This window comes from Amblyomma americanum, chromosome 1 (genome assembly GCF_052857255.1).
Source record: "Amblyomma americanum isolate KBUSLIRL-KWMA chromosome 1, ASM5285725v1, whole genome shotgun sequence".
NCBI classification, from domain to species: domain Eukaryota; kingdom Metazoa; phylum Arthropoda; class Arachnida; order Ixodida; family Ixodidae; genus Amblyomma; species Amblyomma americanum.
This window is the reverse complement of record NC_135497.1, coordinates 193,456,918-193,471,793: the sequence shown is the minus strand read 5'-3', so window position 1 is coordinate 193,471,793 and position 14,876 is coordinate 193,456,918. Positions and strand designations below refer to the sequence as shown.

Below are 14,876 nucleotides of genomic sequence, written 5' to 3'. Positions count from 1 at the left end.
GCGTTTACGCCAAGATGGAACGCCAAGTATAGAAACGAGTGAAATGACATGCCTCTGGATGAAACCGGTCGCCACCTCTATGTCCGGACAGTAGGCGCTGCTGGAAAGTGGCGCGGCAATCAATTCTAGCTGAAGCGCTTTCAAGCGCTATACATACATGTGTAGACACTGTGCCGAAAGGCGTTAACGAACCGTCCGATTATGCCTGTGGGACAGTGTTCTGTCGCGGTAAAGGTGCTGCACGATCGCGCCAACCGTGCAACACAGTGAGGTGAGACACAACACAATTTTTAAGAAAAAAAAGAAAAAGGACAGCACCACACGGCCGGCGTTTACTGCCGGAGCTCAGGCTAGACCATCGGACTCGATGAAGAGGGTCGCCTGCAGAAGGGCGTACGCGGCCAAAGAAATGTGCCTCCGCAGGTCTTCGGCGGCTTTTGCTTCGTCCTGGTCGGGCTCGTTCATCCGCAGCCGCTCCAGCTTGTCCCGGACGATCGGGAAGGCCACCATCCTCTCGTGGTTGGTGTCGGACTGGCCGAACACCACGTTCCTGCGGCGGAGAAAGGCGGAGTTTGAGGGACCCATCGAATCGCACCATAATTTAAGGAGAGGCCCGTCCTGTATTTCGTGTTTCTTCTCGTCGTCGTTCCAATGCGCTGTGTCAGTCTGTGTCGTAGAAAGTATGAGCCAACTAGCCCACCCCAGAATCCTCTTAGAGCAAGAGAGCAGAGTTAATCTATCCATCGGTACGCCAGGCAGCCCTTCTCTTTCTGCACTCTAAAAAAAAAAAGCGGAGTTTTGAGTGTCAAACCATTTAGGCTCTCTCAAAATCCCTTTAAATGAGACCGTCAGTGAAGTGACTCTCAACCATGGATGCTTTTTTCTGAGTAAACCGCGTGGGTCAGCATAGGTGACGTGAAGCCCAACGACCATAAGGAGAGGGGGGAGGCGAGGAGGTGGATAATAGGGCAAGTTTTCAGACTAAAAGACGCTGAAACGAAATAATTAACTTTATTTCACAGAAAAAAAAAGATTCCTTATCAGCTTTGTCTCCTTGTCTCCGCTGCAAGAAGCTGTCGGCGTGGCATTAGTAGAGGCTGCACAGCTGGCTGGTGGGCCACTGTCGCAGTGTCAAATGCTCAAAGGAGCTAAGGCTTGGTTTAGAACGAAGGGTGTACCGAGGACGCCTCGCGCGCCAGCAGGCAACGGTGATTGTAGTGGGGAGGTGACGCATTTACAGACTAAGAAACTGTGCAACTGATCAACAGCGCGAAACGAACCTCATTTACTGCTCCAGAAAGCTGATTCTCCTTTTATCTCCGTGGTCGATCAAACAGCGGAGGTGGAGAATACATAAGAAAGAGCACAGACATGAAAAGAAGAGCTATGCTGCTTGTTTTATTGCGCAGCAAAGTAAGTTTAGCTACATCGCGCCAAAATACATGCACTTTCGAAAAGGTTGCAGGCAAAGCAACCCTCACAGTGCACCTAACTCGTCGAAATAGCCCAAATTTGTTGGGACACAGCGCCGAGGGAAACTAAGCTTTATAAATTATAAAAGCTTATATGGATATTACTTGCGGAAGGCTACACGCCTCTCAATAAATAAAGAGACTAACAGCAATAGGTAAAAAGTTAGCTACTGAATATTAGTTAACCAGCCTACTATATTCAGTACATCTTAGCTGCAATGTGCTGCGCCGCTGACAATACTATGCCGAAAGAAGCGCTCTTCTAACTCAAAAAGTCTATTTTAAAAAACTGCCGAACATTTTAGGCAAACACCCCGTATATCTTACACCGTGGGTTAGAAAGAGCACACGCGACACCAGTTGCGCTCTGCACTGGGCCTGCACTAACGAAATGTGCCTAGTCATGATCATTGTGTGCTGATGCAGACTAGCTCTCGTTGTGAGCAAACCCTTTGCCCAGATCCCCTCACTTCCTGGAGTGTAGCAAATCCCCACTAAATCCTCTTGTCACCTGTGCTCCGTTTTCGGCACTTTACGCCCCCTTTTGGCACCGGAGACATTCGACTGCATTATTCGAGTGTCAGTCAAGTGATGACGGCTTGGATAACGCCGACAGCGATGAACGTTATTCCGTGCGTATGAATAGATTGGCTTGCACTACCGCGCGGCTTCACCCGAAATGTCGAAGTATATATTCGAGAACGTCGAATATTCAATTCGATGCGGTCGGATGCTTGAATTCGGGTCGAAGCGAATGTCCAATAGGAAAAAAAATTCGATTGTCATGTCTAATAATTCATTCGAACATTCGCCCGTATCTAGTTGGTCTACCCCGATCTCGCCTTCTCTCACTCATAGCTATCACCCTTGCTGGCCTATGAAGAGTGCCTGGCACTCCTGTGGTTCAGAACCACTGCTTAGTGAACGAATACAGCCGCAGAAAATGGGCGACAGAAAGCAGTCCGTGGTCAAAGGTAGTCCCAGACCCTGCCACAGAATACGCACATAAGACAAGCGTTTTGCTCCTTTTTAAGGGATAAAAAATTTCCACGTGATGCTTTTTTTTGGGGGGGGGGGGGGGGGGGAGGTTCTGACTGTACACCATTCTCTGAAGCTCACGCTGCGAAGAACCTTCCGTGCCGACCATAGTTTTGCACTCAGCCGTCGCCGGGGAGCGGAAACTATACGCTTGCACTGCAGATGCCGCTTCAGAACAGTGCAACAAAACGCTGTTCTCCCAGGGCTGCTCAGGCATACAAATACCTCGCATTCCATGTAGCATGACACCTCTCCTTGGACATGCACTTGGAATACATGTCTAAATATGTTACTTTCACGCTGGGTTTACCGCGCCGTCCCTTTACATTTGCAGCTGTTCCTGTAAAACCAACTTTACAAAGCACTGATAAGACCGAAAATTGAATACGCTTTCTCTATTTGGCACCTCGGCCACGTAGCACTAACACTCTTGAATCGGTGCAAAATCGGGCCACTCGCTTTATCCTTTCAAATTAATAGCGCAGAGCTAGCATGTCTGGAATGAAAACAAAGCCTGAGCTACCAGATCTTGCTTTGCGTCGCAAGTGCCGTAACCCTATTTCACCGAATTTATTAGTGTATCCTTTCCTTAAGAAGCAGTTGTGCCATGCCATCGTACGTGTCACTCCACACTGATCGTCATTTGAAAGTTAGCGTATCCCATTGCGCCGCACCAATAGCTGCAGCGATTTATTCATTCACGGCACTTAAAGGGACCCAGAAAGGGGGTCTCAATAAAGGTGCGATATGTCTGGGATGTTAAAAGACGACTGTTCATAATTATCGCCCAGCAAGAATTATTTCAATGCGTTTTGTGGAAGCTGAGTTATATGCAGACAAAATTTGAACTTCCGCGTCTTCGCGCCTTTCCCTCTCTCGCACGCCAAAACGGCGGCGCTCCTCCGCCGCCCCCCTCACTCTGCCCTTTCCCTACCTCCTCCGGCTGCGGCGCGCGCGGAGTGGCCGCTGCCGCGGTAGCGCGTGACGTCTGAAATGATTTGGCGCTGTGAACCAATGACAACCACCACCCCTGCTGACGTCATTTGCAAGATGTGACGTCGTCCGCCAGGTTTTCGCGCAAAAGCCCGGCACCGCGCGTCGCCGCGTGGTGCAAAAGCGGGAATTAAAAAAAATATAGTAAATTTCCCGCTCGCTTTTGATGTCTCGTACGCGGCATGAACACTCGGTGACCTGTACTCTAGATAGTGCAAACATTTTAAAGCTAAGCTCAAACACCCCCCTCTGTGGCCCTTTAAAACGAATGGAACCAACCTCCCTGCCGCCATCACTGCAATCTCTGATTGTATTAAACTCAAAGAAGCGGTTATCGATTTCATCTGTTCCCAACTCTTCTCAGCAATGCCTCCGGGTCTTGAAAAAGTGGAAATAAATAAATAAATAAATAAATAATCTCCTTCTAGTACACGCCACGTTCCCGTTCTGTGCACTCACCTCAGTCTTGACGGTGCTGTGGCGTTGTCCACTTCTTGAACAAAGCTGCGCTCCACGCCCATCATCTTGTCGTTGTACCGCCGAACTTCGAGGGGGCTTGGAGAAGAAAGGGCAAAGAAAAAAATTAGTGACGACAATGACACTTCGGAGTTCAGTGGTCACTCGCGACATCACTTTTAGAAGGAGCGTGCTGAGAAAGAACAGGACATTCGAGGGGTCGGCCTGACGTCAGATGTTCCAGCGACAGTCGTTCAACCTGGGCCAGTATTGCGCGGCGATCGAGTTCAGATTCGGTTCCAGTCCGGACTATAACGGAACAGAATCCAATGCGAAGACTGATCTCGAAGGTCAGAGAAGGGCAGGCGCACGACTCGGCCCTCGGAACTATCACATGCGATTGCTGAACCCAAGCATGTATACTTACTTATCCGATTTACAGGCAAGAGAATTCGCACCACTAGCGCTCACTGAAAAATGCGTGATTCTCACTCTGCTTCAAAAAGGAACGAGCAGTCAGTCAACGGTGATCAGTTCAACGAACCGAGCGCAATTAATGTCCGCGTCATGGCGCATGTTTTGACCACATCGCTGCTGTACGGGCCGCTACATGGCTTGCGCTTGTCCGCGCAATCGCTATCAACGAGTGCAAGCGGACGCTACCTCACGACCCTCCGGCGTTTCGCGCTCTTTTGTTCAGAGCAAGGGGAAAAAAACAGCTTCTAGAATAACGATATTCCTTCAGAAATTGTGCCATTTCATGGTTTGCTTGCCTAACGCGCAGCAACTTTGAAAAATTTGAGATTGAAAATTTTCTAGTATCTGCTGTGTAACGCTAAATAAGTACTTAGATCAGCTTGAAGTAGAAGAAAAAAAATGCTTGCGAGACGTGCATCGCACCTAAGAATAGCTCTCAAGCTTCATTTTTCAAAAGCCTGTACGGAGTACAGGCTTTTGAATTCTGCTTAATAATGACCCACAGATGCACAGAGGTGCACTTTGGAAGAAGGTAATAATGATAGCAGCAGGCAGCTGCCGTCATCTGGCAGCTCTCCAGGGAGCGTACCGTGCAAGAAAATTTATACACACGGGATTTTCGCCCCCAAATTCTTATCTTTCAAGTTGGGGGCGCGGCTCATATACGAGCGCAGACGCTAGTCGAGTGGGTACGGTATTTGCAGGTTGCTGCATAATTTACCAAAATATTTTTGGTCCGAACGCCCAACTAATTTTATGTTATTCCCTATATTACTATAGGATAGAAAAACGAGGCTTGGCGTGGCAAATGACTGTAAACTCCAAAAAGACTCCTACAATATTACATGTATACCGCGTAGCCAACGAACCTCTTAGTTGCAAAGACTTATACTTAGGTGTTGTTCTAATCTCTTATCTTAGGTGGAACGAGCATATATCATATACCGAAAAAAAATTGACACACGATTACGATAGCCGGTAATGCGAAGTTTGAGCGCAGCGCTTCACGCATTTCAGTTTTGCCACCCTTGGGATCTTCATGTGGCATCCACCTTCCAGCTGTCCATTCCATATGTGGCGTTTCGCTCTGCTACTACTACCTTCTACCTGCCAGGTGGCGTGTTACGCCGACGCCTAGTGGCATGGCAGGTGGCGTGTCACGCTGCTAGCCACCCTCCGGGATCATGCCTTGGCAGCCACCTTCCAGGTGGCGTTTCGCTTTTTTTGGACAACCAGTTACGCCGACATTGCCGACGACTACGACTTGGAAGCCAGGAACGGGCGCGTAAGAGCTGCGCTCTAAAAAAAAGCTTTAAGACAACTGCGTTGCTGCGTACTCGCGCTGTGTGCTTTAGAAATAAAAAGTGTAGGTTTTAAAACCTATGTATGGCTGCTGTTAGAATATGCTCTGGCTGTATGCGACCTGTGGACTTAGACTAACAAACTGAAGCTACGATTTGCCACGTAAAGCAGTAAGATTTGTTTGTAATTGCTTAAACTGAAATGTATCCCCAAAGGTTCGATTGCAAATTACAAGACTTGAACAGCTGGGCAAGCAACGTTATCACGGTGGATTAAAATTATTCTACCTATATTGTTACAATAAAATCAGATTAATTTTGTTGAGTATGTTGCTCAAAATAAGTGGAGCCTTTTCGTGTAAAACGAACGTTTTTAAAATACTCGCCTTTCCCTCGCGCTATTGTTGAATGGAACACACTACCTGCAAACATGGTCAGTTATGAGACAGTGAACATGTTTCTACAAGCCCTAAACAAAACATGAAACACATATTAATCTCTATGTCGCGCGAAGTGCTTGGCTGTGTCCTTGGTTTTGTTACTTTTCCTACTCGGTTTTGTACTGGATAACTTTATTTACTGTGTTTGATCGTTATTCTGTTGAGATATGCTTTTTTGTGTTTGCATAATCTCTGTAAGGATTCCTAAGGTCTGAAACACAGGCTGCAGTCACACGCAAAATCAGATACAGAGCTTACGTAGAGGCAAAAAGAAGAAGGAAATCAATGCCAGGAGCTTACTTCTTGAGGTCGACCCTTGTGAGGTCTGTTTCGAAGTGATTCAGGTTAGCCGTAAAAAGCTTGACGGCGTGACTAAGGCTATCTGCAAGGAGAAAGATACACGGCAGGAAAATGTATTAAGAACCGGCCACTGCCTTCGAAAACTTGATGCTTCATTTGCGTGCGGCACCTCGTGGGGCAACAGATAAACAAAATAATGGCCCATGACAGTACTGTCTTCGCGTATTTTCGTAGGAACAAAAAAAAAGCAAAAACTGCCGGCGTACGCAGCAAAGGCTAACGCCATTCATGTGCCGGTTCGTTTTGCGTTTAATGAAACATTTCTCCGGTTTCCGTCAAGCACCGGCGTCTTATTTCACATCATCGCCCCTTGTGTCAGCTTGTTCGAGTAGAGATAACTTCGTGCAAAGTCTTTCGGTGGTCTTTATTTGCAGTGGTTTCAGCGGTGCTGACATGCGCGTAAGGCGCAAAAAATCTCTGAAACTCTACACGTGTGCGTGTGGTTATTTGAAGTCCCTGTTGCTTATAAACAACAAAAATCTCTTTCTCCATCCTAATCCGGTGCCGAAGCTTATTGCAAGCGCGGCAATATTCCACAGACAGAGGTTCCGGTAGAAATGAAGCAGAAAACCACTGTCGTCGACGCATACTGTGTGGGCGTGCGCGCACAGATGTTCGACGCATCTGGATCGTCCGCGCGCGCACTCCGAACTGCGTGCTGGCAGAATAACAGATTGGCAAAGCCGCCGCGTCGTCGCGACATTTGTCGAGCCCTGTAGCCTTCCAACTTTGAAAAATGGTTGCGAAGCAATCTCTACATTATAGACATGAGTGAGAAACAGCTGAGTCGTTTGGTCGCAGATGGGCTTGAGCGAACCTTTCGGCGCCACCCGAAAGCAATTGAAGAGCTCTCTCATATTTGAGCACCGCGCAACTTAGATTGATGAGAGTTTTTTTGTAAGCTCAGCATGGTGCATGTCCTTTAAGCGTAGCGAGAATGTGGCTTCAACGCGTCAGGAGATCAACGCATGTGGAATGTAGAGCTGTGACGTGGGCAAGTTTGACACCATGTCTGGCAGAACAGCTGGTTTAGGTGCGATGCTAACTGTTCGTCGTCGAGTAGCGTTCAAGGCAAGGCATTCTCTAATCTAACCGTCTTTAACCTCGTCTTATGGACGTGAATTGTTCAACCGCCCTTTTATGAAACCGTTAGAATAGCCCCGAATGAAACAACGCTGCTTACGCACCCAAGAGAAAAAGAGAGAAACAGGAAAGAAAAGGAAGGGCAGGAGGGAAGGGGAAGGAAGGAAAAGGGAGGGAGGGAGGAAGGAAGGAAGCGTGACCAACTGTTATGCACGTTCACAGGTGGAAGCAGGTCTGTTGGTGTTCCTGATAAAGCGGAACGTCCTACGAAGCTGCGAATGGTGTTTGTGCTCTTGACGACCTCGCACGTGTGAGACGCTGAACCGTGGTTATGCTTCGTCGCCAGTCGGCGTATGGCTCGTCAACAATGGTTCAGTCATCACAGCACTATGCAAGCTATTGTTGCCGATTGATCAGCGATACGGCCGAAAGCCGTCGGATGTAGCTTTTGTACACGCCTGCTCGTGTCGCACGGAAACGGTGGCCTCCCAACTTCCTCCTGCTGCGCGTGACGCATTCCTTGTGGCGTTTCTGGGTGCTTTCAGAGCGCGCGAGAGAGAAACAAAAATGCATGCACTCGCACGCATCTGGTTTATAATCTCACACGACATGCGCGTGGCTGAACTGCCCTCCGACTTTTTGTGCCCTTATTCCTTGAACTTGTGTATATCAACAGATTCTTCGCGAGAACTGCAGTACAAACAAGCACGTGAGCCCCCTGCATGCAGTTGCCCTTGCTCCGCTTTTGAACCAACGTGCGCACAGCTTCCGGTGTGCCGCTGCGTTCGACTGCGCCACGGAGCGCGCGTGGGAAGGGACGCGGTTACCGAAGCGGATGCCGAGCCTCTCCACAAGCTCCTTGTGCTGGGTGCTGATCTCGCTGAACTCCTGGTTGAGGCGCGTGCTGAGCTCCTTGAAGTCGTAGGGCAGCAGGATGGCCTCGGACCACTGCCACAGCAGCGCGATGAGCAGTTCGCGGCACATCCTGTGCACTCGGTAGCCCGGGTCGATGAACTTGTCCGCCAGGTCGAACACGTCGTACGAAGTGCCCAGGGCCGGGTAGAACAGGCCCCGACTCTCGTTGTTCTGCGAGGACAGACGCCTGTCTATGGGCTCGTCGTCACGCCGCCACCGCTAGTTTCGAACCTTTACGGGGGGTGGCCTTACGCCCGCGATTATTGAAGATTTCAAAATGTCACAGACAGCGCAGTGAGTCTTCATAGCACTGAAGACGTGATTCAGCCACCGCAGGAAACGAGTCAGCAATTGGCTCATCGGAACCCGATGTCGCTGTCGTAAAGCGAGGACACAAGGGCGCTCGCAGTGGAACAAAGCATGCATTCGCCGTCGTATTTATCTCTGGTGTTGCGTTTCCGCTTACAGCGACTCGCTAGTATAGAGAACCAAAAAAGACGTGCCGAAATAAATGCACATTTTCTGACGGGAGGTGACTCGAAAGAATGCTCCGAGTCTTCGTAGCGGTAAGCTTGCTGTACATTAAGCACTTAGGAGTCATGGCCTGACACGGGACATCGCGTTACCAGGAATTCGGGCAAGCGCCCAGCCACTAACTCTAGATGCCCGTCACGTTCTGTTCTGCAGCCACTCGATCATTGTCTTTATGTCACGGATGATGTCAAACCTCGAATTCCTGGTAATGCATGATATTGAAACGACATGTATACCGTGCTAAAGGAAAACCGCGGCACTGATGCTGCAAGCCTCCTGAAGTGCTCTTTGATGTCAAAACCATGCTGCCCTCATAACTTATAATACTTTGGTGGACGCACTCCGATCAAACACCCGCGGGGTTGCAGTGGCGCTTCAGGGTACAAAATGCTTGAGGATTCATTGACCTAATCTACTCTTGCCTGAAGAAAATCGCTATGACATGGCGGCGGACCACAGCAACCGCGCGACTCTCATGACGTCACGTATGCGGTGCAGGTGCGACCAATTCTTCCCTTACTCCGAAGGCGACGTCCAGGCTTGGAACTCCAGCCAGCTGCACGAACGGAGCGAAGCCTCCCGTCTTCCGCAGCATGGGTAAGCTGGAATAGACGGGAGCATGTGCTTGGGACAAGGCAGGGACAAGCGCATGGTGTCACGGGGTGCTGCTGTCAGCCGCGCTGTCGGTGACACCGAGAGCGAAAAAGAGGCAACGAAAGGAAGACAAATGGAAAGAAAACACAGAAAATAGAGCGAAAATTAAGAGAAAGCAAGAAAAAATGGAAGACAGGGAAAAAAAAACTAAAAGTCAGGATGCTTGTTGCTACAGGCGCATGCTTCATTGCCTTCCTGGCGTTACTCTTGCGAAGACACCAAACGCACCCACTTGAATGATATGTCTCGGTAGGTGACTAGGGAAAATTGCGGCGTTCGATGCGAGGATAGGAGTCTCTGAAGAAAGGGAAAATATTAAGGGATAGGGATGCGAAATTATGAATTCAATTGTTCAGTTTGTGCAGTTTTTTAATCGAAGCGACTACTACTTGGCAACCGTACATTTGAAGCAAAAAGGCAACAAATTAACTTCAATCAGTTGTATTGAGGCTCTGCGGGCGATATTCTTGAGTGCTGTTCCGCTCATTCTGGGAACGAGAAAAAAGTAGGCATCAGGGGTTCTCCGATGCACCGAGGTTTATAGACACTGATTTGCCGCGTTTGTCTCCCTCGGGAACATCAGTGTGTGTTGTAATGAAACTTTAACCACGCGACTGGTGCAGTTCATTTGCCTACACGCAAGAACCAGGTGCACATTAGCGTCGAGTACACGGTGGTCGGAAGCGCACTAAAATACGGTAAATGTGGTGGTACGATTGGCAGCCTCATACGCCGCTCTCGTTTTGAAAAATTAACGAAACTATCGCTAGCATAGTTTGGGTGTCAGCGTTTACCTTCACGCAGTCGCTATTTGCACCCGCCGAGAGAAAAGGAGCCGGGGTGGTCAAACATGGAGAGTCCGATAAAAATGTGCGGCGGCGTGCATTTGGATTTAAAAAAAAAAGCGAGAAAACACGAGTTAAGTCACTTTAGACAGTGCTATCATGCGGTTCTTCGGCACCCAGGCCATTATTTCGAGCCCGGCTTTCTTCGTTGTGTAATAACTGAAGATGTGTTTTTTGGTGCTCCCATATTACAAAAATAATCCGAATCTATACGAAGTAGTCAAACGGTTAATCGAAGCCGAATCTAATGAAGCATCGTTCCATTTGATAATCCAGCTGGTTCAAATATTCTCACAAGCCAGTAAGGGAATTCACATTCTCGTTAGCATCCAAAGTGCTAGCTTACGCATTCGTACGAACGCGAACTACAATGAAAAACACTCATTGCCGTAGCCGAAACGCTGGAGCACCATGCGCAGCACACGAATGCCATGAATTTGGCCCCCATCGGTTACTTTCGGTCACCATGAGCTTTTGTGCAATTTAGATAGTGTAGGTAACCAACAAAAACGTTTCACCGCCGGAACTTAAACTAAAAAAATCAACAAAAACGTGGACTTCACGAAAAGTTTCAGCCGATATGATTTCTCTGACGGCTGACGAGGCGCCGGCAGTGGCCGCCACAAATTGTTGCTGCGCACACAGCTGAGTTTCGTCCGTCCGTGAACGTGCACGTGAACAGGAAAGCTCCCGCGTAAAAGAGAGGAGGTCTTCACGTTCTGCGGAAATCGCGGATGGACGCCATCTTGGATTAGTCAGCTCTCGCAGCCGCGAATATATATGCGCGCCGACTTTCAACCGGCCCGTTGTTGCAAGCTCCGGCGTCAACACCTGTTCCGCAGTAACGCTTCCTGTGCATGCACGCAACACACCACTGCGCGGCGCCAGCGAGGCGACACGTTTCGGGCCGGCGCGCTCGAGTGGCTCCGAAGGGCGGCGGCCCGCTGACGCAGCACTTACTCGGGCTGTCCGCTCTCTCCCGCGGCCGCGGACAAGTCCGTGTACCAGGCGTTGTAGTAGCTGGTGTTCCTGAAGTGCGGCACCTGTCGGGCAAAGTCGGGCACACCCCCGGTGCCCCCCGCGTTAGGCCCCACCTCTGGCGTGCGATGCCGGAGGCGAGGACGCATCCACGTCTAGGCTTGGCTCCAATCGATTCCCTTGAAATATGTAAACTAAGCCTGCCCCCTAATGACGCATTCTTTCGCTGGGCGTCCGCCATTAATATTACCGAACGACGAGTCGCCGAGCTCGGAGACCGCGTTCTATTTGTCAACGTGGACGACGTGCTAGTGTGCCTGCTACGCACTGCATGCTGCGAAGCCTACAAAATCCACCCTAGCTGCCGGAGAGTAATAACGACCTGTCGGTGCGGCAGCCAGCGCGGTGGGAGAAGCAGCGCCCAAAAAGTTTTCGCAATTTAATCACTCGCACCAGAGTTGGTGCACCCTGCGGTGATGAGCGTGCAGCTGGACGCGGCGACTGCAGGCCTACGCCATTAGGAAAGCACCTGACCTAAATCGTGTTTCACTGAATAAAAAGAGCGAAACGGTATATGGGCACGTGACGCGGAAGCAACAGTGGCGGTGCGTTCGGCTCTGCATGACGAGTTAATCACGATATCCAAATTAGTGTAGCACTGTAATCACGCGAAGACAAAGCAGGCGAGTAATGCGCACCGTGTATACATGCGTTACATGTTACATACCTTCTAAAAGACCTCCTCCGTAGCTCTTGTCTAGCGAATACCGTCTTTTTTTTTTTCAAGAGAAATTTCACGGTGTTTGTACCGGCTCAGATTTTAAGCGGCTACTTCCAAAAAGAAACTGAGTTGATAAACTGCAAATTGGGGGTTTTAATGTCCCGAAGCGACACTTGGGCTACGAGGAACGCCGTAGTGGAGCGCTCCGGATTAATTTTAAACATCTACACACGGGCGCCTTTCGTATTCCGCCTCCATCGAACTATGAACGCTGCGGCTGGGATCGAATCCGCGAACTTGTGAGCAGCAGCCGAGCTCCGAAGCCACTGAGCTACAGCGGCGGGTAAACTGTGATGATCCGCTGGTTGTTTAAGCTGCAGCGAATAGTTTGTCTATTACATGCTTTGTATTTAAATCTACACTGCAAAGGCGATAATCCTCAGAAAGTAAAGATTTTTCCCTATACAGACTCGTAACCGAGAGCCGTACAGTAAGAAACATAACGTTCCGCCTTTTCCCTGGGTCTTAATATTCAGACCCCTGTGCGACCGGGACCTTAGATTGCTCTTTTCCAGCTTTCACGTAGGAGGACAACATGCTGGTGCATCTTCGATACGTGTCAACAACGCGCCGGAAATAACAGCACCGGAACAAGCGGTCTGAAAATAAAGGCGATCAGCATGGCTTTCCCCGTGCGTTGCACGAGACTCGAGCACACATTTGTGCTGTCCCCCTGATGAACGTGCCTGTAACCGGGAGTGCGTTTGCTCTTCCGCAGTTCCCAATTAGCACGCTTACTGCCAAGCGCTGCCAGCTCCGCGTGCGCAGCAATAAATCTCATCCTACGCGGTCGTATGACACAACGACGCCGAGCTACGCGGTGCAGCTGAGCCTGCAGTTTGGAAATTTTCTCTGCGCACTATTTGAATTCCGATCTCATAACCCACCGCGTCGACTGATCGATGACGAAGAGCTAAAAGAACCGAGATACAATGAAATAGAAATTCAGTGAAACGATAGTACTTGGGGAATCCGGCAGCGTAAATGAGCGGGCCCATGTGCCAGCTTACAAGGTGGACGTTTTGGCACACATGCCAGCCGCGACAATTACTTTGTTTTTCGGTGAGCGGTTGGCAAAGGGAAAGGATGACTTATGGCGGTCTTTGCTCTTTTTCGAGCCGTTTTTGCGAATCAACAAAGCGAGAACGCTCGAAGAAAAATGCGGCTATTGCGATTCACTGCATTGGTGAAGTGAGCATCACAGCACCTCCACCACTGACTTCCGCATGTTTAACCTAGATAAGACCAGCTGCAGAAACTGCATCCGTCCTTCCAGGTATGGTGTAAAAAAAAAAAGAAAACACCTTGCGTTCTACACGCCACGAAACACTCGGCCCCGCGCAGTGTTTGTTACACAGATGCGGAATTCTGGAGCTGGCGTCCTCGATAGGACAGCGAACGCGTCGTACAGCGGCGGACCATATAGCAGCAGCTGCACAGGACGGCGCTCACGAAGAGTTCCGCCACGGTGGCTGAGTGGTTATGGCGCTCGGCTGCTGACCCAAAAGATATGGGTTCGATCCCTGCCGCGGCGGTCGCATTTCGATGGAGGCGAAATTGCCGAGGCCCGCGTACTGTGCGATGTCAGTGCACGTGAAAGAACCCTAGGTGGTCGAAATTTCCGGAGCCCTTCACTACGGCGTCCCTCATAGCCCGAGTTTTTGGGACGTTAAACCACATTAAACTAAACCAAACGAAGAATGCCGATACCCACTTTCGCTCAGGTGACTGCGCGCGTAGAGCAGTGAAATGCGGTCAGCGCTTGTGAGAATTGCCTTACCCACTTGCCCGCTTCCCTGAAAGCCCGCGAGAACACGGGCGACCCAGACACCGAGAAGGACTGTCCTAGAGTCGGGATGCAAAAATAAACTGGTTATTCTTCGCGCGCCAAAACAACGCTGCCGTCTGTGAGAAAGGCATTTCGTTTCAGTTCACCTATGTGCTGAAAAATGTTCGGTAAATACAGGAAGATATCCATTATGACTACACCAGTTCGGCAAATTAGCAGATTAGCAAACTGAATCTTTTGCTCTAACCATTGCGGTGCGTTAGAGGACCCTTCCAGGGGCGAATTTCGTTCACGCGCATACAAGGAAGGGACGAATTCGCTGGTGGGTAAAGCTGGGAATTCATGGGACATAATGAACATGCTAATGACGAGTTAATGGCGTAATAATAAAAAAATCAGCATATTAAGCGTGGTGATTGATTTAACGTTGGTTAATCATTCGCATCATATTCTCACCGGATGTGCAGATGTCTGAGTTGAAGTAGGCCACCGTCCTGGCAGATAGCTTGTGCCGGTTTCCCTGAGAAAAAAAGAAAGAAGAATGGCGACATTATCAGTACCAAAATATGGCGCGATAATTGCACAATTGCCAATCTCGTACGTCAAGACAAGGACAAAGAAAATGGCTATAGCATTTTCAGTTTCTCCGTGCCTTTTCCTCAAGAGAGACACGGACGAGAGTTGACACAAAGCAATGTTTAGCAGAAGATTGGCACGCAGCCTTTAAAAAAATTCGTCATACGTATGTATGGCAGGTGTT

At 49.4% G+C, this 14,876-nt stretch overlaps 1 protein-coding gene across 1 annotated transcript in view; it reads right to left on the bottom strand.

The window, feature by feature from the left end:
• Nucleotides 1-287: 287 nt before the first annotated feature.
• Nucleotides 288-14,876, bottom strand: part of LOC144114423 (N-acetylated-alpha-linked acidic dipeptidase 2-like) — a 28,507-nt gene continuing 13,918 nt past the window's right edge. Inside the window, exons 11-18 of the mRNA XM_077648155.1 lie at nt 14,573-14,636; nt 14,108-14,172; nt 11,529-11,611; nt 9,590-9,671; nt 8,448-8,706; nt 6,478-6,559; nt 3,963-4,058; nt 288-550 (exon numbers count right to left, since the gene is read on the bottom strand). Coding sequence (XP_077504281.1) covers nt 346-550; nt 3,963-4,058; nt 6,478-6,559; nt 8,448-8,706; nt 9,590-9,671; nt 11,529-11,611; nt 14,108-14,172; nt 14,573-14,636 — 936 coding nt within the window. The 3' untranslated portion in view covers nt 288-345. The remainder of the gene's footprint in view (nt 551-3,962; nt 4,059-6,477; nt 6,560-8,447; nt 8,707-9,589; nt 9,672-11,528; nt 11,612-14,107; nt 14,173-14,572; nt 14,637-14,876) is intronic.